The following is a 22,335-nucleotide window of genomic DNA, read 5'->3' on the forward strand; positions in this document are numbered from 1 at the left end:
TTATTCTGAAAAATCCAGGCCTTTGTAGCCACATACTCAGATAATACTTTTTAAAAAATGGACTTGTGGTGTGCCGGCTGGCTCAGTTGGTGGAACACTTGACTCTTGACCTCCGGGTTATATGTTTGAGCCCCATGTTTGGTGTAGAGATTACTTTAAAAAAAAATACATAAAATCTTAAAAAAAATTGACTTGTGCCATTCCCTCTAATTTACAGATGTCAGTGGCAAAACAGGTTCAGAGTTGACACTTCCTGTTGTGCTCTCACCACTAAACAACAGCTTCTGGAGCCCACAGGCTACATTATAAGTGAAATTGGAGTAAGAGTATATAGGAAAATGATTGCTATTCTTTGTTTATATACCATTTTTTAATAAGGAAGGAACAGAGTGAATTTTATAAGCGCTGGTTTAAAAACCATTTATCTCGGGGTGCCTCGGTGGCTCAGTCGGTTGGGCATTTACCTTCGGCTCAGGTCATTATCCCAGGGTCCTGGGATCGAGCCCCGCAGCAAGCTCCCTGCTTAGCAGGGAGTCTGCTTCTCCCTCTTCCTCTGCTGCTCCCCCTGCTTGTGCTCTCTCTCTGTGTCAAATAAATAAATAAAATCTTATAAAAAAATAAAAACCATTTATCTTATCCTTATGAAAGTAGAGAAAGAAAATCAAATGTAAAAAACATGTACTTACGCTGAACTGTGAATAAGGAAATCCTCACTGAAATGTCTAAAAACCATACTTCCTAAAAGGACCTGTAGTAACATGTAAAGCAGGTAGGATAACGAATGCATAGTTCTGGAAGAACATGGACAGAATTACACAGACCCTCCTCCTTTGCTGCCTTGCCAGAGAACAGTGAGATGAGTTTACTGAGGCCTAGTTACCAAAGGCAGAGTTCCTTCATCTTTCTGTACCCCAGGCCAGCAATTGGTACATAATCTCTGTTTTACCACCATCACTGAGAATTATAAATCCGACTGCTAGGGTAGATTGTCCAGATAGATATCGTTGTCTTTGTGGCTGAAGTACAGTTAGCACTCTATAGATTTTGTGTTCTTGCAAAATCACCAGTTTAGTGCAAAGAACCAAATCCTCTCCCCTCCTCCTTTCTACCCAGAATTGCTAAAATGGTAGGTGGTCAACAAGACAATATACAAGCAGGGCAGAACTCTCATGGACTGAGTCAATCCTGACTGGTTTCTGTTAATAGTTTGTGAATTTCTAGCTGCATTTTGAGAATTTGTGTCAGCTGAATTCACAGAAGGGCATTCTGCAAGGGAAAGAAAGAAACAGGATATGAGTTTGGCCTTTAGTTTTAATTATTCTATGTTGAGAAAATTAGACACACATCTGGAGTAATAGATTCTATTCTGATTTTTATTGCTTCTAGAAATTTAATACACACTGTACAATTTGTGATCCACCTTGTAACAGCTGAGAGGGAAGTTTTTAGAATAGCTATGTGGAACCCCTTTTATTACACAGAATTATGAATTTCAGAGGATCGATCTGATCCTTAGTTTGATTCCCAATGGCATTAAATGCCAATACAGTGGTATAGGGTGCCCACCCCCTTGCAGTCAAAAATCTATGTAAAACTTTTGACTCCCCAAAAGTTAACTATTTATAGCCTACTGTTGACTGGAAGCCTTACCAATAACCCAGTTGATTTGTATATAATATGTATTATATCCTGCATTCTTACAATAATACCTAACTTTTTCTTTTTCCGCTATTTCTAGGCTATGCTGTTTGAGTTTTTTCAAATCGTTGGAAATCTCCCCAAATATTCTAATATATTTATTTTAAAAATCTACATACAGTTCAAACCTGTGTAGTTCAAGGGTCAACTGATAGTGTCCTTGGTGAAGACCCCCAGAATTTCCTCTCCTCTTCAAGAAACCAGACCTGCCAATATGGCATCAATTAAATAATCGGGTGTTTTGTTCTCCAATTTGGGAGATTACAATTTTGGAGGCCTTAGGTGGAGTTGGAATCGATTAGAATCCTGGAGATAGGACAGTGTGAAATGGAGTCAGAAAACCTGGATTCAGCCTCCACTTTGCACTTGAGCTAATCACTTAACACATGTAAATTAAAAAAAAAAAAGGAATAAAATTTGTAATAGTGATTTCAGTCCGGCACATCAAGTGCTCGCAAAATTATTTAAACTAAAGAAAAAGAAAAAGCTAATCATAGGCACCCTTCATCGAGCACCTTCCAGATATCAAGTACCCTGCTAGGTTCCTTACATTCTTCATTAATCACAGTAATCCTGAGCCAGGTATCATCCTTCATTTACAAACGGGTTACACACCTAAGTAAATGGCAGACTCGAGATCTGAACCCAGGCCTGCCGGCGCTCTTGCTGGAGCATTTCCCGCTTTGTCAGCGCACGACGGGCAGGCCACGGGGGCAATCATCCGTGCTTCAGACTTAAACGCGCCGGGTGGGAAAGCGGGCTGCACTAGGATGACTTTGTCACTCAACCACGGTACGGCCGGGCCCTGGGCTTTGTTACCAGCCACTTCGCGAGGGCCCCCGGCGCGCGGGGAGGCGGCGCTTCCTCCACCCGGAGGGTGGGACCCTCGGCCTCCGCCGGGCCTCGGATCGCCGACGACGTACGTGCAGCCCTGGGGAGGGGGCGCGGGGCGGCGAACGGCGAGCCCGCGAAGGGCCGTGGCCGACGAGGCGGTGGGCGAGGCCGGTGACCCAATAAAGCCGGCCGGGGCACGGGAGGCCCCGCCTGGGCCCGGTTCCGGGCACACGCCGCAGGGTCCCGGGCCGGCGGCAGCTTGCGCGCGTCCGTCGCAGCGCTCGGCGTGAGGGCGCCTCCGGCCGAGGGTGTGAGCGCGCGCCGCCGGGCCGGGCCGGGAGCGAGGGAGGCGGGAGGAGGGGGCGCCGGCCGCCCGGGAGCCGCGCGGAGCGGCGGGGCGAGGCGGGGCGGGGCGAGGCCCGGGGCCCGCGGTCCACGGCGCCCGCCCGCCCCCCGGCGTCCGGGAGCCGCTCCGCCTGCGGCCCAGGCCCGGGCCCTCGGCCCGCCCCGCGCGCTCCCGCGCGCGCCCCCGCCGGCCTGGCCCTCCTCCTTGCCGCCCCTCCCGCGCGCGCTCCCCGGCTCCCCGGCTCGCGCCGCTCCATGTAGCCCCGGATCCCCGGGAGACCGAGGAGGAGGGGGCGACCACAAGATGGCGGGTACGTGGCCCCCTGTCCTCCCGGCGGCGGGGGCGGCGGCGTCTCCTCCCCGCGCCCGCCCGCCGCCGCCCCGACTCGCGGCCGGCGCGGGGTCTCGGCGCGGAGAGGCGCCGCGGGGCTGGGAGGGCGGGCGGCGGGGGCGGCGCGCCGGGTCCCGGGGGCGCTGACCGGGCCTTTCTTCTCTCCCCTCGGCGCAGATCTCTCGCTGCTCCAGGAGGACCTGCAGGAGGACGCGGACGGATGTGAGTGCGCCCGCCTCGCTGTCGCGGCTCCGGCGGCCCGCGGGAGCGGCCGGGAAGGAAGGGCGGGCGGCGGCGGCCTGGGCCGGGCCGGCGGAGATGGGGCTCGGCGAGGCGTGGCCCTGGGCCGGCAGGGGCCGCGAGCTGGAGGGAGCATTGCGCTTCGGGGAGGGAACGGCGCGCCCCGGTCCGCGGGCGGTGAGAGATGCCCTGTCTGACGCCCGAGGCCGGGCTCTGCCGCGTCGCCCACCCTCGCATAACCCCCCGGGCGGCTGTGGGCTCGGGGGCCGCTCGGCGTCTGTTTCGGGAGGAGAAAGTGGCAGGGCCGAAATGTGAAATGGGCATTTGGGCTGTGCTTGTTCCCGGTGGGGGCTCTCCGCGGACCCCCACCCCTGCCTCTCCCCCCAGGAAGGAAGAGGCTGGGAGAAGGAAGGTGTGTTTTCTTAGAGTTGCTCGCTCGTATCACTCGGCGGCCAGCTGTAGGGGAGCCTGGTCCCCGTTCCGCCGCCTCGGTTCAGTTGCCTGGGCTCTGGCTGTGTGGAGACTACATACCTGTAATTTCCCTTTAGCTCCGAGCAGTTTTTAGATTGCCTCGACAACCCCCCCCCCCCCCCGTGATTTGTGGATTACGGGAAGGTTAGAAGGTGTGGCCTTAGCAGGAGTTACTAGGTTTAGAGAGCTTATTTCTTTAATGCAAATGTTCGCGAATCACCCAGACCTCCATAAGTATTACAATTTCAGCTTTTCTTTGAGAAAGGGACGTTTTAAAAGAGTCGATCTTTTGTTTTAAAAAGCAAAAAAGGAGGAAAAAAAACCAACCTTGACATTGTCTCCAGAATAGTGTGAGGAAGGAACTGATATTTACAAAGGAATTTGTTTATTTCATGTGTGCTTTTCTAAGCATCAGAAGATAATTTGGAAATTGTTCTGCGTTGAAATGATAACCATGGTAGAATTTGTGGTGTATTTAGGGGAAAGCCTGCCTGATGCTGAGATTTACTGTGGCTAATACCTAGGTAAGTAATTCAGAGATGGTTGCAGTCTGAAATTGCTCTTTTAAATATTGTGTACTTAATCCTTAGCATTGTCTAATGTGGTTTCCGTTGGCCAAATTAAGCTTAATTTTTAAATTCCTAGGTGTTTTAAGTGAAGTAAGGGGGAATTTACTATTCAGAAGGGTTCTCAAAAAAGTAATTATTTTTAAAGCAAATGAACCATATGCAAAATTAACTTTTGCTAACTCTGGGGTTTTTTTTTTTTTAAGTAAAAAAACTCTCTTAAAGGGAGCAGTACTAATGTAGTGAAGGACAGTTTTTACATTTCACCTAATGTTTTATGTTATGCCTGCTAGTAAGGAGTTTAAAAGGTTATTCAAGGCAGCCATTGATTGCTTGCAAAGTTAGGATTGGAAAGGTGGCTCTGATTGTTATCTTAAACAGGGGCTTCTCATTCCTGTAATTAGGTTCTAGACTTTATAAATAGAAGACATGTCATTCAGCAGGTTAGGAATGTGTGGAGCAAGAACTTCTGTCTATTCATTTATTTTCACTGAGGTGCCCTGCACTTAAAGGATGAGCTGTAGTGTCAGTTTCCTCATTGACCCTAAAGGAGTGCAGTCTAGAGGGGAAAGCACACCTGTGAAGAATTCAACAATGATTTATTCATGAGCCTCAAGACTTCTATGTACTGAGGATATAGCTTTGCAAAGGATGGTCACAATCTATGCCCTCTAGTGGCTTACAAGCAGTTTTAATATAAGTGTGGTAATGAAGATATCAGAGGCAATGTACCACGGTAGTTAATAGACAACACTCTGAAGCTGGATTGTTTTGTTCCAGTTTGGGTATCGTCACTCCTACAACTCACTTAAGCTCCCTATGCTTAAGTTTTGTCATTTGCAGATAGGTATAGTAAGTATTGCCTATTTAGAGTTCTTTAGAGTCTTATATAAATGAATGCACATAAAGCACTTAAAACTACTTGGTAAATAGTGACTATTATGTGGTGGTGGTTATGAGTGAAGAGGAAGGGAAGCTTAAAAGAAAGAGCAGAGAAGGAAATACTGATGTTGAACATTACAGAATTAATATAATTATAGATGCTGCTCTTGCTTGCAATTAACTTATTAAAGGTTCTGTTAGTTCCCAGTGCGTTTTAGTTTAGGATAAAACATTAGATATCTGAAGGCATAAATAGTTTATTTGCATATCCATAAGTTGGTTGAAGACTTTGTTAGAATAATTATTACTTTTTTTTTCAGTTGCTAAGGTCTTTACAGGTGATACCTTTACCCGGAATATTTAGGAACAAAGGATCTTTGAACATGTGGCCAGTTGAAGGGCCAATTGCTGTCTACTGTGAAGGGAGAAAGAATAAGGGTCAAATCTGGCTATGATGCCTAGGTCAAGGGTAAGAGAAATGGAGAGAAAATGAGAAAGCTTGTCACATCCTGGAGAAGCTGAAGAATGTAGAGAAGGTAGAGGACCAGAGATGTTCGAGAGAATAGAGCTTGGGCTACCGTTACAACTGGAACGTAGCGTATGAGCCTGATTTTCTATCTCAAGCAATCCTGGTATGGAGGTCTGCTTCCGAAGTAGTTGTGTAGCAGGTCCTGCTGCTCAGCCAAGCTAGGTCTAAGTCGGCCCTTGTGATGCGGAGAAATCACTTTCTGGCCAAACTCTAGAATCTTGGTTGTCTTTCCTAAATGCAGAACCTAGACTACGAAGAGAGTAAATATAATAGTACAGGTGACCTGCAGCTGTGGAGACTAGGAGGGGACCTGGGTGGGGTCTGGATCTTGACGTGGGGGCACACTGCCAGACCATGATAAGAGTCTCAGGTCTTTTGTGTTGATTTGTTTTAAGCCCCAAAGTCTCTGTACAGAGCCTATAGAAGAGTGGGTAGAATGGGAAAAGCATTGGTCAAAGACGGACTTGGCTGATACCCTTGAGAAAAAGAAATGAAATCGTAGTATGTGAAAAATGGTGCATTGTATGTACGTAGCAGAAGGGCCTCAAGGTAAGTAAATGAAATGATTACGTGCTGTTAAGTTTGTTGTAGGTTAAAAGTGGTATTTTCCATACTGTATCATGAAACATACTTTGAATTTCAAAGTGAAAGCAAGCCAGTGACACCCGTTTGAATAGGTATCTCAGCAGAGTGACTTCAGAGTCGGAAAAACCCTGTTTCTTGAATAATGGGAGGCAATGCAAAATTACAGGTAGACTTTCATAGAGATTTTAAATTTCTATTATCAGTTTTCCGAAGATGCAGTTGTGTTTACATTTTAGTTGCTAGATTTCTAAAATAGGTGAGATAGGGCTTATAGTGATCTTCCAGTAAGATTGGGTGGGTTAGCTTTCTTAAACAGATTCTTCTTCACAGCACTCCTGTGAGATGCAGGCTGTGGTATTCTGATATTAATAAATAAGTCAGCTGACACACAAGAGACTAAATTATTTTCTCAGGAAATGAAAACTCCATAACTACCAGCCAGAATTTTAAGCTAGGCCTTCTGAGTCTAAATATTGTATTGGAAATACTGTCTTGTCTTATAATCGCTCAGTTTACAACATTGAGCAGTCCAGGCCTGTTGTATAGGCAATTTGTTTGAACCCATGTTTAAAATACCCTTGAGGCTTAATCTAGCATGCTGCATGTGGTTTGATTTAACCAAGAGGTCATTCGAATGAAGCTTGGGTGTAATATGATTTATGTAGTCTTTATGTTAACTTTTCTTTCAGCTGTAACTAGCATGATGTCGAAGAGCCTTTGGAGCTATATTACGTACGGCATATGCCATACTGCAGAATTGTTCGTATCTGAAGTAGTTTTGGAAATCTTTCACACTGTATTGTTTTTCAGGTTTGAGGGCACTGTTGAATTAGAGTGAATTAAGGATGGATCCAGAACTAATTGGGTATAACTGCCCGAACTGTACTTCTTTCAAAGAGTCTCTGGGCCCTCGGACTACTTTTGAAAACTAGTTTTGATAAGATTCTAAAGTCCTTGCCATCTTAGGGAAGTAAGGAGTAAAAAGTTGGCGCTGTGTGTAGTAGTGGCTGGGGAATGAATTAAAAAACTGTAGGAAGGTGCCCTTGAAAGTCATGATATTTAGAAGTGTTGTTAAATGGGGATTTGGAAGAATGAGTCTTGAGACTTGATAGCATATTTTGATTGCTACCAACAAGACTGGACAGGAAAAATATTTAGAGATAGTATAATTAATATCCTAGAAAAGCATGCTTAAAAATGGTTTTAGTGGTACCCACATGTGTATAGAATCAGTTAATGATGTGTTGGGTAACAATTCTCTACAGAATTTTTTTTTTCTTTTTTTTAAGAGAAAAGGGGGAAAACCCTTTGTAAATATACATGTCAGCTGCCTGGGCTTGTAGCTGCATGACTTGGGGAAAGAAAAAAAAAAAACAAACCATAGGTTTTTGTTTGCTCTTTCCACCTATGAAAGACAAATAGCCCTTGCTAGATAAAGTTCATTAGTCTGCCAACATTTGTTTGATCACTGGTTTATTGTTTCTGGTCTTTTTGCCTCAGTTCCTCCTCTCATCAAAACAATTTTATATTTTAAAATATTCACTCCTCTGTCTTATATTTTGGAATTTGGGATTTTTCTGTCTTGATGGCAAAGAATTTTTGCCATCAGCTACATGATAGGGTGAGCAGTCCCTAGGCTAGAATTAAAGTGTTACTTTGCATTTAACTTGGATCTGAAAATAAACCTAATTTAATGTTTTGGGAGGAGTACGTGGTGGCGCACCTATGGAATTTGGGCTAAGGAGGTTAAAGGGCCTGTATTCCCTTTAAGTTCTGAAGAGGGCACTTTTGCACCCATCTTTCAGCTGGCAGATCACCTAAGGCCCCCCTTCTCCAGATCCATCCTTTGATCCTTCTAACTGTTCAGTCAAGTGTTGGCCTACTTGATGTCAGGTTGGTGTTTGAGCATTTATCATGCTGTAATTCTGGAAAACATCTCAGTGTAGTTCCTTTTTTTAAATTTTATTTATTTACTTGAGAGAGAGTGTGTGTGCACAAGTGGGCGGAGGGGGAGAGGGAGAAACAGACTCCCCACTGAGCAGGGAGCCCCCACTGTGGGGCTCGATCCCAGGATTCTGGGATCACGACCTGAGCCGAAGGCAGACTCTTAACCGACTGAGCCACCCAGGCACCCCAATCCCAGTATAGTTCTGTGCAGAAGAAAGAGCACTTGGTTTTGTAAACATTAGGCCTGCATTCAGATTCTGGCCCTTGCTGTTTATTCATTTATTATCTTGAGCGAAGTACTTCGTTTTTCTCAGCTGTTCTCTTATATTATAGTGATCTTCCAGTAAGATTGGGTGGGTTACAATGTTGATGGACTTTAGGGGATGATTCCAGTTTTTGGCTATTACAAATAAAGCCCTGGTGAGCATTCATGTACAAGTCTGTGTGTGGACACATATGTTCTTTCTCTTGGGTATATACCTAGGAGTGGAATGGCTGTCTCCCTTTTTAAGGAACTGCCAAACTGTTTTCCAAAGTGGTTGGACCATTTTACACTCCCACCAGCAGTGTGGGAGAGTTCCAGGTGCTCCATACCCTTGCCAGCATTTGGTGTGGGCAGTCTTCATTTTAGCCATCCTATTAAGTATGTATGGTGGGTTGGGGTTTTTTTTTTTTTTTGTAGTTTGAATTTGCATTTCCTTAATGAATAATACTCATAGTTTCTTGTGCGCATCTGCCATCTATATATCTTTGATGAAGTGCCTGTTCAAATCTTTTGCCCATTCTTTCATTGGGTATTTGTTTTCTTTAAGTTTTGGGAGTTATTTATATATTCCAGGCACAAGTTCTTTCTCAGGCTTGTGATTTGCAAATATTATTTTCTAGTCTGTGACTTGTCTTATTTTTGTTTTAACAGTGCCTTTTGAGGAGCAGAAGTTTTGAATTTTGAGGTTCGGTTTATTTTTTCACAAAGGCCCTTTATCAGGTTGAGAAGCTTCCCTCAGTTTACTGAGAGCTTTTTCGAAATTAGGAGTGGATGTTGGATTTTGTCACATTCTTTTTCTACATCTATGGTTTTCTTTTTCAGTTTTTTTAATATGATGAATTACATTTTTTTTAAAAAGTGAGTGCTGTTAATTTTTTTAATAGGAAATTTCAAACCTACACAGTAGATGAGTCATATACTTACCACTTGGCTTCAACTTTCATTTATCCCCCTCTAACATCTGGGCTTTATTGGGGAGTAGAGAGGAGGCAGCCAGCATATTTTAAAGACATCCCAGGTGTCATTGTATTTTAACTATAAATATGTCACAAGGCATATACTTGAAGTGTGATCCTGTAATCTATGAGCAGAAGGGTATCTAAGGTATGGTAAATAATGTAACTAAGGTATAGTAAATAATGAAAGTTTGAATGATTAAATTCTTTCTTTCTTTTTTTTTTTTTTTAAAGATTTATGTATTTGAGAGAGAGCATGCGTTGGGGGCAGGGGCAGGGGCAGAGGGAGAGGGAAAGAGAATCCCAAGCAGCTCCACATTCATAACGGTGCTGGATACGGGGCTACATCTCCGGACTCTGAAATCATGACCTGAGCCAAAATCAAGAATCAGACCCTCAACCAACTAAGCCACCCAGATGCCCCTAAATGATTATTCTTTAAACATTTGCCTTGTTGGTTCTACTGCAATAAAGCACATTTGAATAATTATTAAATTCACTTTCATATTGATCACCAGATTAAGAAAAGCAACATCTTGTTTATTTCTATCATGCTAAGCACATTTCGGGCCAGGCAAAAGAATACTGGTGAACAAAAGTTGAATTTTATATTTTAAATTGGTTTGCCATATCATCTAGAGGATCACACAAACTTTAAAATTGTGAGCTGTGCTGTACCTCTAGTGAGCCAGTGATCCCAAAATTACTGAAATCAAGAGCTAGAGGGCAGATGGTATCTTTGTCCTTCAAACAGAAGAAAGTTTAGGCTCAAAGTCCCCCAGATAAGGGCGGCAAGGTGGTGGAGGCTAGAATACAATTCAGATCTTGTAGGTTTTGATGTTCTTTTCCTAGATATCATCTAACATAGCTCTTTGGGTGCAAAAGGGCGGTGGGTGAAATTTGGATTTTATTTTTTTAATTACCATTTATGGTCATACTGTGTGTTGAGCATTGTACTTTCCTTATAGTATTCCCCGTGAGGTCTGTGGTAACCACAAAGTTACAAAGGTGGTATCCGATGAGGCTTATCTGATGGTTAAATAATTTGCTCAGTCACCTAACTTGAAAGTGTTAGGTTAATGAACCTATGTGACACAATCTTTCTTTATTACCTTTTACTACTATATTCTTACTGCCTTCCAATTTGACTTCCCTTAATTTATCACTTACTTAGGTCATTAACTTCCTAAAGGTTCTGGAGGATATAAAGGTACTAATATGTTCTAAGTATTTGGTGGGTAAAATGATTTTTGTCCTAAGTTGCTCCTGTCTGTCATAGAAATATTAGGAGCAAAATACACAGTTTTTCTTTGTGTTTTAAAGCACTCATGTATGGGAGAGCCAGTCGTTGCAGTAAAAGTGAGTAAGACCATTGATGGGATCTAATATGTCTGATCATCATCTCAAGTGGCCGTTCCAAAATCTGAATTTATATTTAAATTTACTGCTTTATATTTATAGACAAAGTCAGACTTGATATAAGTCATTTTTACATTTAAATCTATTAACTTAGTTTTTGGTAGAAATAACTTCAAAACTTCAAATAAATTCAAGACTCCATTTATTAGAGTATTAGAGGTTGGTGGTAATTTGGACCTGGATTAGCTCTAATTTTATATTTGGATTACCTCTGGAAAAAAGGATTACTAACCAAAGTAATTGGGTTAATAAGACTGTAAGGAAAATGTTTACTCACTGAAGGGAACAAACAACACATCTATAATGTAGAAGAGATCCGCGCTTCAAGGGCTTTGGTATGCTGCATGCTCCTCTGGCACATACTGTTTAGGAAGCCTGATCTTGGTAACTAATTTGACAGTAGATGAACACACTGATGCCTCTTATTTATATGTATACTTGAGGGAAATGTTTTTAGAATACTCACATAGAATGAACTTTAGGAAATTATTCTTGCTTACCTTCAATTAGATTAAACATGCTATAGGATGGCTTTATATGTCTCAGTAAAGATCATTTCTAAGGATTTAGTAAACTTTTAATATTTATATTTAAAGGAAGGCTATCTGATGAACATATTGTCACAAAGTACAAAGTGAAACAGCATACCTGTTGCTTGAGGCTATAAGGACTAAGTTATATGGTCCTTCAAATTTGTTGTCTTTATTCATTTTTTTCCCCAAGCAATGACTTAATTGCATTTCTGCTACGTTCCCAGACCAGGGATTGGAAAGTTTCAGTGAAGGACCAGACTGTAAATGTTTTAGGTTTTTTTAGGCCACGTGGTCTCTGTTGCAGCTACTCAGGTCTGCCAGCGTAGGATGAAAGTTGCCATAGGCGGTACAGAAATGAATGAGCAGGGCTGTCTGCCAATAAACTGTGGGGGGCCAGTTTCACCTGCGGGCCATGATTTGCTGCCCCTGCACTGTACTGTTAAGTCCAAGGTCTGTAACATGTTTACTCTTTACCAGTAGCAGAGTACCCATCACACAGTAGACCTTCAGCACGTGCTTGCTAAGGTGAGTCTTGGTTTCTCTGGCCAAGCTAAATATGGTCATAAAACCATACTTGCAGTCAAATAATGAAAAAAATTATTTTCAAAGTAAATGTGAAAAATTGATTTAATTGAATTCATTGAAAAATTTCAGACCCACGCAGAAGTTGCACAGGTGTTATAGTTAATTCCCAAAACTTTTCACCTGCCTTCAACTACTGTTAACATTTTGCCAGTTTGCTCTATTTTCTCTATACATTTGTATATACACACAATGTAATGTATACATTGTTTTTAATCTTCTTTGCATCTTTTGAGAATAAGTTTAGAAATCAGGCCCTTTAGCCTGGATCTCCTAAGAGCAAGGCCATTCTCTCATAATCAGCAATCAGATTCAGAAAATGTAACATTGATACAAATCAAATATGTAATAAGTAGTCCATTTTCAAATTTCACCGATTGTTTGATAATGTTTTTATGCAACCATCCTGCCAATCCTGGCTCCAGTATTGCATTTAGTTGTAGTGCCTCTTTAAAAGCCTTTCTCTTTCATGGTATTGATATTTTTGAAGAATCAGTTTGGTTTTATATGTGTCCTCATGATTTGATTCAGGTTGTGGCTCCCCTCTCCCCCCCGCCCAACAGGAATACTACGTAAGCAATACTGTGATTTTTCTCAGTGCTTCATCTCAAGAGGCACCTGATGTCAGTTGTCCATTATTGGTGGTGGTAATTTTAACCACTTGGTTAAGGTGATGTCTCCCAAGATTTCTCCACCTAAAGATTCTGTTCTTTCCTTTTGTAATTAGTAAGGGGAATAGTTTGACACTGGGGAAATACCTCATTCCCAAACAAACTTTGAACCATTAGTGTTAGAATGTGTCCATGAGTCTTACTTGGATCAATTTACATTTACCGGCTGGCAGTCTGCTTTACAGAAGAGCTTCCCCTTTCTCCCTCTTCATTTGTTGGTTTATTTATGAAAATATCCTCTTAAAGCCCCATATCTTAAAGTAAGTCTTATAAAAATGATTAAATCTCCAAGGTACATCTCGTTTTCATTTCCTAAAAAGAATGTAAAGAATTGGGAGACAGAAAATTTGGCAAGTTTTATTGTGGCCTAAGTAGTATCAGGGGAAAAATTGGAGGCGAGGGAACACATTGTCTGCTTTTTTTTTTTTTTTCTGTTTTAGAGGCTATTATTAGAGACTGTATGGCGAATAGAAGGATGTGTTGTGATCAAGCTTGGTGAAAGTCAGGTCCTACAAATTAACCATTCTCTTCGGTGTGGTACTTCTCAGAGGCGTTAATATGCTAATGAGCTTGTCACTATCTTAGCAGAGGATGAAGTACCGTAGTCCCCTCAAGTATCCCTTGGGCCACCTTTCACTAACAAATGTTAATGTGCATTGTTCAGGAGAAGCATTAGACTCTTTTTTAGGTAATAAAAAGATTAACAGGACAGTCTCTGTCTTCAGGGAATTTATCTATTTGGGTCCAGGAGCAGGCAGAAGAAAATGAAAGAAGAAAAAACAACTCAAACACTGCTATTGCTGGCAGAATAAAAGCTAGGGCACCCAGGCTGGGGGATTCAAAGGAGGAAGAGATCTTAATTAGAAGAGGAGGGGCGCCTGGGTGGCTCAGTTGGTTAAGCGACTGCCTTCAGCTCGGGTCATGATCCCAGAGTCCCAGGATCAAGTCCCAGGATCGAGTCCTGCGTCAGGCTCCCTGCTGAGTGGGGAGTCTGCTTCTCTCTCTGACCCTCTCCCTGCTCATGTGCTTTCTGTTTTCTCAAATAAATAAAATCTTAAAAAAAAAGAAAGAAGAGGAAACACTTCCTGGATGGTGTTTGTAAATAGGTAAATTTAAACTGAGATGAGGGTAAAAGGGCAGAAATGGGGCAAATGTAATAAGCACATAAGACAGGAGAGTTGTGGGAATTGTGATGGGAAGTGGGCCTCTGTATATGGGCTGTGTGCAGGAGAGGGAAAGAGGGTGTGCCAGATCATGGAGTCCCTTGAATTACAGCATGAGAAAGTTGTCCCTTAATCCTAGCTGCTGGGAGTTTTGAGGTAGGGAAGGGAGGGAGGAAGGGCAGGGAGTGTATTGAACAGAGTAGAACTTGAGGAAGATGGAAGTGGTTGTCATGTGTAAGCTGGGGTAGAATGAGGGGAGACGAAGTCCATGATTGAGGGCAGTGGTCTTCAGATTTAATCACTGTATACTTCCTAAAATAGTTTCAAAAACTCTGTCTCATGCATTTTTAAGTTTACAGTTATTTTTTGAAGCAAAACTTATAAATGTAACTGTTACAAAGTTTTTTTTAAATGGAATCTACATAGCATAACACTTTGATACCAACTGTCATCCATTTTCAAGAATAAACTTTTAAATTGGTAATTTTACCCTGTTCTTTTTTTTCTTGATCTCTTTCCATTTCCTACACAATTTTACTGAGTAGGTATCTCAGTGAAATGGATGGGACTTTTTTAAAAGATTTTTTTTTTTAGAGAGCGAGTGAGCACGAGTGCAGGGAGGGACAGAGGGAGAGCAAGAGGGAGAAGCAGACTCCCCTGCTCAGTGGGGAGCCTGATCTGGGGCTCATCCCAGGACCCTGAAATCATGACCTGAGCTGAACTCAGACGCTTAACCAACTGGGCCATCCAGGCACCCCTGGATGGGGCTTTTTAAAAAGTGATGTATGTATTCATGGATGAATAATTTATTGCCAGAATGAGACAATATTTAGTATCCATTTCTGCTTTTTATTTTAAGACCTGTTTGCACTGAGAAATTTTGTTGACATAAATAAATTGATGGAAAGGGTTTTGTTAGCAGCGCCACTAATTTCCTTGAACTTCTTCCAACTTACATGCTAAAATTTTTAAAAACGTGGTTAAATCATATGATCTCACTGATATGAGGAATTCTTAATCTCAGGAAACAGGGTTGCTGGAGTGGTGGGGGGGGTGGGAGGGATGGGGTGGCTGGGTGATAGACATTGGGGAGGGTATGTGCTATGGTGAGCGCTGTGAATTGTGTAAGACTGTTGAATCACAGACCTGTATCTCTGAAACAAATAATACATTATATGTTAAAAAAAAAAAAAAAGGGAAAAATGAAGGGGGGGAAATTAGAGGCGGAGATGAACCATGAGAGACTGTGGACTCTGAGAAACAAACTGAGGGTTCTAGAGGGGAGGAGGTGAAGGGATGGGTTAGCCTGGTGATGGGTATTTAAAGAGGGCACGTATTGAATGGAGCATTGGGTGTTATATGCAAACAGTGAATCACTACATCAAAAAACTAATGTATGGTGATTAACATAACATAAAATAAAATTAAGAAAAAACGTGGTTAATGAGCTATTCAGCCTTTCAAATTTTTTGAAAGCAGAGGATTGAAAAATATCTGACTTGTAGATGTATTTGTTACAGTCTTTACAGAGTTGATCTCTTAACACTTCCAGTAGTATCTCAATGGGTCCGTTTGTTTGACAGTGGAGGTTTTTCCAACCTTGGGGCAGTGTGACATGGTGGCCTTGGAGCTGAGAGATACATCTTTAACTTGTCCGGTCGCAGGCCGGACATTGTAAAAGGGAAAGCCTTAGGATCCAAACCCCTAGACGCATTTTTGCAATAAGAGTACTCCTGGAAGTTGGGGTCTAGAATATCCCTTCAAGTCATTCATCTGATTTATTCCCAGGAAAGTCTTTGTGTCCCTCATGGGGTTCAAGTGCCCCAGTTTGTTCTCAGCAAAAGACATCAGAACCTCTGAATTAGGGTGTTGGGAACTGAGAGGTGGGAATACAGAATACTTTATAAAAGTAGAATTTATAGTTCTTAGCAACTGATTCGATGATGGGGGCCAGAAAGGCACATTAAAAAGGTAAGTGAAGACTTCATGTTTGAGAACGCAAGGTCACAGGGGAGAAAGTCCTGAGGAAGAGCTGGTTTTTATAAGATTGGTTTGGACAGTTAAATTTTTAGAACAAATGTGACACTGAGGTGGAGATTCTATGATATACCTGCAAATATGGACCTAGGGATCAGGGCAGAATTTTGGAGGTTATTTGCATTATAAGTGATAGTTGAAGCCATGAATTTTCAAGGGGGAGGGGAGAGGGGTGTGTGTGTGTGTGTGTGTGTGTAAAATGTGAGGACAAAAGTAGAGGGAAACTACCTACATAAAACGATCAGGAAAAATAAGAATAGTCCAGAAGGGTAGAAAAATACTCAGAATGGTGTACTTCCACAGAACCCAAGAAAAGAGAATTTTAGAGGAGGGTGTTGGGATAGCAGAAGTCAGCCTTGTCAAGTGCTGTAGAGAAGTCAGACAATAGGTCTAAGAAGGGCTCTCTAATTTTGGCAAATTATTGCTGATCCTTCAGACGAGAATCCCAAGAGTGAAGGAGAAATAAGATTGCTTATCTTGAGGAGGTGAAGGCTGCAAAGGGGACTACCTCTTTAAGAAGTTGGATGAGGGGCACCTGGGTGACTCAGTCGGTTAAGCCGCTGCCTTCGGCTCAGGTCATAATCCCAGGGTCCTGGGATCAAGCCCCGCATCGGGCTCCCTGCTCAGCGGGGAGCCTGCTTCTCCCTCTGCCTCTGCCTGCCTCTCTGCCTACTTGTTCTCTCTCTCTCTCTGTCAAATAAATAAATAAAATCTAAAAAAAAAAAAAAAGTTGGATGAAAAAGTCATTTTAGAGAATAGCAAGCTTAAATTCTAGATTCAGTATGTCAGGAAAAAACCCATGTACTCAGAATTGCCCCTAATTACCTTATATTGCTCCTAAAGCATAGTATACATGGCCTTATTTTCCCTCCTCCAATGTCCTGGATGAGGCGGTTGGTGTTTAAAGGCAATGTTGTTGGAAAAATGTATCTTTAGACAGCAGTAGTGAGATGCTACGTTTGGAGAAGCACGTCAGGACAGCTGAAGCCCTTCTGTATCTTACGCTCTCAAGCATATCTGTGGTCAAGAGTAGAGTGGTGGCCAGGAGCACTACTCAGACCGCTCTCCCTTGCTTTTGTTCTCCTGGCTACTGGCACTATTCCCCCTGACTTGGTGCCAGAGAGTTCATCAAATACATTGATGACAGTAAGGTAGGAATGGGAGATGATTTTTTGAGGGTAGTTCTGGGAACTTAGGCATTTGGAACATTTTCTGAGAGAAGTTGAGATTTAAGAATAGTAGATTCAAAATTCTTATTGAAAGAGCATGAAATTAGCATGAATTTGTAGTATGTCTGAGCATTGTTAACAAGGAATAGAAAAGAGGCTTACTTAGGGTATTGATGCAGGTAGAACCAGGGTTGTCTCCACTGAATTAGAATTCTTCTTGGTTCTCTGTACTCCTTACCTCCTCCTCTGCTCCAGCGACTAAGGGTATCATAATCGGGAGAGGAGTAATGTGCTGGGACCCCTGGGTGGCTCAGTCTGTTGGGCATCTGCCTTCGGCTCAGGTCGTGATCCCGGGGTGCTGGGATCGAGTCCCGCATCAGGCTCCTTGCTCGGCGGGGAGCCTGCTTCTCCCTCTGCCTGCCTCTCTCCCTGCTTGCACTCTGTCTCTCTCTCTGACAAATAAAATCTTAAAAAAAAAAAAAAAAGGAGTAATGTGCTACCTGGGTTCTCTTAGAATGCTGTGTAAAGGCAAAAGGTCTTTTGGCTTGGAAAAGACATGATCTTTGCTTCTTGCTTAACTTTAAAAACATGATTTTATTTAATAATCGAGAATTTTAATAAAGTCTTAGTGTAGCACAGTTGAATAAGCATGTATGTTGCCTGGAATTGTTTATTGCCCAAAAGAGGTAACTACTATTGAATTTAAGTTGTTGCTTAGCATTCCTATGCCATTCCTAATTACAGGGTGGCAGTGTGACTTCTCTAGCCAGGTAAGAGGATATTGCAAAATGTAATAATGTTACTTTTTAAAAATTAGAAGGCTAGGTTGATTTTGGTTGGCCCCTACTCTTTCTGCCTCGCTTCTATAGGAACCCTGTGTCCCACCTGCGCTACAGTCCTTGGGCAGTTTGCCAGACATGCCGTGGTTTGTCTTTCCTCCCTCACCATCCTTAGGTCTCTCTGCCGGGAATGCCCTCTTCTTGCCCTCTGTCCTGCTTGGCAACTCCAGTGTATTTTCCGAGAACTGCCTTACTTTTTGATGTCTGCTTGTACTCACCAGCGCAGATTTAGACATGTAATAACTAACAACATATAATAGTTAACAGTATATTTTGTATGTATTTATTCTTACACCATGTATCTTTTCTTAGTATGTATGTCTATATATGTGTACACATATCTGCACATACATACTTACATGCATACACTTTTGTCTAGTGTTTATATCTGTGTTCCTTGTTGAGTGCTTGGCACTCCCAGTATATGTGCTGCCCTACTTACTGGTTGAAATGGATGAAAACATTTAAAAACACATGGAAACCACATTAAGATTATCTGTATCTAGAAACAGACCTAAATGCAGAGGGGAGGGAACATTTACTTATTTGCCTGACACTATGTTAGAGATTTTATAGACATTATCTTAGAATGTATGTCTTAAAAATCTGTCCCTTTATTGAAGTCTTGCGGTATTTTATAGATGAGGAAGCAGACTCAATTAGGTATTTGTGTAAGTTCACATAGTTCATGAGTAGCAAAATATGAGATTTGAACCTAGATCTGTCTTATTTTGAAGAGCGTCTACCCTTTTCACACCACTTTTTGCTGTCACTGTGTAGGAGTTAAATTAATCTTCTTCAAACTTCCACATGGGTCCAACTTTTAAACTTTCATATTTTCCTTAAATTTAAAACACCTAAAAATTGGGTCATTGCTTTCTGCTACTTTGGATTTCTGTTGGTGCTGGTGCAAGGAGCTGAGAGTAGGTAGAGGCTACATCCTGAACTGTAAAGATATTTTCTTTCTTCCACTATAAGATCTCTTAGCTTTATACAAAGGGAAGTTTTCTGTTTTATAAGTTAACAGAAATGTCATTTTTCTATGGTTACTTTCTCATTTTTTTTCTTGATCTCTTTATTTGTATTGTAACACGTTTGGTTCTTATAATTTGGAACTAGAAGGATCTGTTGAGTCTAATTTATGTTTTGGGCCTTTGCCATATGATGCCTTAAATATAAGGCTTCAGTTTGTACTCTAGGTTTCTATTCCTATTAGGAATTCTCTTCTATTAGGATTCTATTCTATTAGAATTCACTAAAACCCACAAGTTTTCATTAAAAGATTAAAGAGTACACTTATGATGATGAGCACTGAGTAACGTATAGAATTGTGGAATCACTATATTGTACACCTGAAACTAATATAACACTGTATGTTAACTGTACTGGAATTAAAGTAAAAAACTTAAGTAAAAAACTTTTTAAAAAGGTGTTATATAGCTTTTTCATGGAAGCTTTTATTTTATAATTATGAGGTTTTGAAAAATGAAGATTGCCTACTTAAGTATTTGTTGGAATTCTGTCTCTTATGTAGAGCTTGCAAGTCCTCTTCCTTTTTCCACTCCATCCTAGTTGCCCTTCAGCTAAGACAGTAAATTTACTGGGGAAGAGGAAGTATAGGAATTTGGGGAGGTCAGATAATTTGAAAAAGCATTTTAGAGTGATCATTGTTCTTATATGCTTTTTGGTCAATTTGAAATTTCAAATAACATGAAAAGATGACCTAATTTTTTTACTTCATCAGTGGAGGAGCCTAGGTTTTTAAGGCTTTGAAGCCCTAAAGGGCTATTGCTGCCATAGTGTCCAAGAATCCATAAACTTGAGTTAGTTCTCCAGAAAGAAAGTGCTCTGGTGGGGTATGGAGGCATGAAATGTCTCTCTTCATCTGCAGTAATAGTCCTTGTCTTTGTCTATTTTGTCTAATAATAATATCACCACTTTGGCTTTCTTAGGCTTACTGTTTCATGTTTTATCTTTTCTAAAAAAATTCTTTTCAACCTATTGATTGAAATTTTGGCTTTAAAACTCTCTCTGGTGGATAAGGCTATAGTTGGGTGTTACTTTTTTATTAGTTGGGGATCTCTGCTTTTAAATGTTTAGTCTGCTTATATGTAATGTAATTATTGATCTGGTTGGATTTAGGTCTGTTTTTTTTCTATTTGTCTCTTTTTTTCCCCTCTGTTGCTTTTTTCCTGACTTTCTTTTGGGTTAATGATATTTTTTAGTATTCATTTTAATTCCCCTATTGGCTTCCTAGCTCTTCTTTCTTACATGTTTTAGAGAATACTCATAAGGATTATAATTTGTATCTTTATCATCTATTTAGTGTTCTACTTTGCATAAACTATAGGATCCTTGTTAACAGTACAGCTACATTTACTACCTCTATGTTCTCTGTTTTATCGGAGGATATTATTTACTGTACCATCACTCAGTATATGTGGCAGGATTTTTTCATTAGTGGTAAATAGTCTTTTTTATTGGTTATTTTCTTATTTCTCTTTTTTGTAACCTGTGACAGACATTTGCAGGATGACTGGTTAAGACCTAAGTGTATAGTCTGTAACTATGGTAACCAAATCCTTGTGGCCTCCATAAAGATGAGATCCAGAACCTTATTAGTCCAATCAAGAATTGATAAATCTTGAATTCAGAAAGGAGGGTTCAGGCCAGAGTGATTCCACAGATACTGGCAAGAGGCAACAGTTATGGGAAATAGAAGTAAAGCTTTGTCACCAGTGCCCATGGCAGAATGGAACACCTCCTTTTGTAGAGAACTAATTGTCAACCGTGATGGATGGAGTGGTGTCCAAAGTTGAAGCAAAATAAGATTTTGCTGCCCTCTAACAGTATGTTTCTTAAATATGGTTGTTCAACAATCGGCATTTGAATTAGTAGAGGTATTTATTAAAAATGAGTGCTCCCGGGGCTCACTCCAAACCTACATAATTAGTATTTGAATATGCGACTTGGCAGTCTGCATTTAGAGGTAAGTGCTCCAAGCTTGCCTTGTACACGGCAACGTTGGATGGTCGCCGCTCTAGGAGTCCTGGCTTCCTAAGGACCAGAATCATGTTTTTAATGGTTATCTTTAAGATTAACAAGTATGAGACTGATGAAGCAGTTTGGTCATAGTCATAGAATTCTAGAGCCTGCATAAAGGTGCCTTCGAGGTCATGCTAGCTCAACAGTCCTGTGGTAGAAAGAGAAAACAGAGGCCAAATGAGAGCATCTGAGAGGTTTTTACAACTTTCTGATTCAAAATAAATACTTTGCTATGAATCGTAGATCAGCATAAACTGTATAAAATTTGTCTGCACTATATAATTATTTTAATGTTAGGTGTTATTTTTAATCCAGTTTGAAAATCTCTGCCTTTTAATTGGGGTATTGAGACTATTTGTGCTCAGCATGGTTATTGACATTGTTGGGTTTAAATCTCACATCTTGCTGGGCGCCTGGGTGGCTCAGTCGTTAAGCGTCTGCCTTCGGCTCAGGTCATGATCCCGCGGTCCTGGGATCGAGGCCCGCATCGGGCTCCCTGCTCCGCGGGAAGCCTGCTTCTCCCTCTCCCACTCCCCTGGCTTGTGTTCCCTCTCTCGCTCTCTCTCTCTCTGTCAAATAAATAAATTAAAAAAAAAAAAAAAATCTCACATCTTGCTATTTCTCTTCTGTTTGTCCTATCTCTTTTTTTTTTTTTTTTAATTTTTTAAAAGATTTTATTTATTTGAGAGAGAGAGAGGGAAACAGCATGAGAGGGGAGAGGGTCAGAGGGAGAAGCAGGCTCCTGCTGAGCTGGGAGCCTGATGTGGGACTCGATCCCAGGACTCCAGGATCATGACCTGAGCTGAAGGCAGTCGCCCAACCAACTGAGCCACCCAGGCACCCCATGTCCTATCTCTCCTTTTATCCTCTTTTTCTGCCTTTTGGATTGAGTATTGTTTTGTTTTTTTTTTTATGATTCCATTTTATGGCCTTTAATGGCATACTAGCCATATATCTTTGGTGGGGTTTTTTTGATGTTTAATGGCTACTGTAGAGTTTATAATTAGTATACATCTTTAAACAGTCTGCCTCCAAATAATATGTATCTCTTCACATATGGTGTAAGAACTTTAGGACAGTGTATTTTGCCCTTTTCCTACCTTTGTACTATTATAGTCATATATTTTAACTTCTATGTATGTTAGAAACCCAAAGTACACTTTTTTAAAGTTTTTATTTAAATTCCAGTTAGCATGCAGTGTAGCTAGTTTCAGATGTACAATATAGT

The 22,335-nt window shown here is 41.5% G+C and overlaps 1 protein-coding gene across 3 annotated transcripts in view; it reads left to right on the plus strand.

Moving 5' to 3' along the window:
* Nucleotides 1-3,091: 3,091 nt before the first annotated feature.
* PPP4R1 (protein phosphatase 4 regulatory subunit 1) overlaps nt 3,092-22,335 on the plus strand; it is a 59,039-nt gene continuing 39,795 nt past the window's right edge. For all 3 annotated transcript variants that reach the window (XM_032397840.1, XM_032397841.1, XM_032397842.1), the window contains exons 1-2: nt 3,092-3,188; nt 3,386-3,430. In XM_032397840.1, the coding sequence (XP_032253731.1) occupies nt 3,182-3,188; nt 3,386-3,430 (52 nt within the window). In that variant the 5' untranslated portion in view covers nt 3,092-3,181. The remainder of the gene's footprint in view (nt 3,189-3,385; nt 3,431-22,335) is intronic.

The sequence above is a fragment of the Phoca vitulina genome, unplaced genomic scaffold (assembly GCF_004348235.1).
Source record: "Phoca vitulina isolate PV1807 unplaced genomic scaffold, GSC_HSeal_1.0 scaffold105, whole genome shotgun sequence".
Taxonomy (NCBI): Eukaryota; Metazoa; Chordata; class Mammalia; order Carnivora; family Phocidae; genus Phoca; species Phoca vitulina.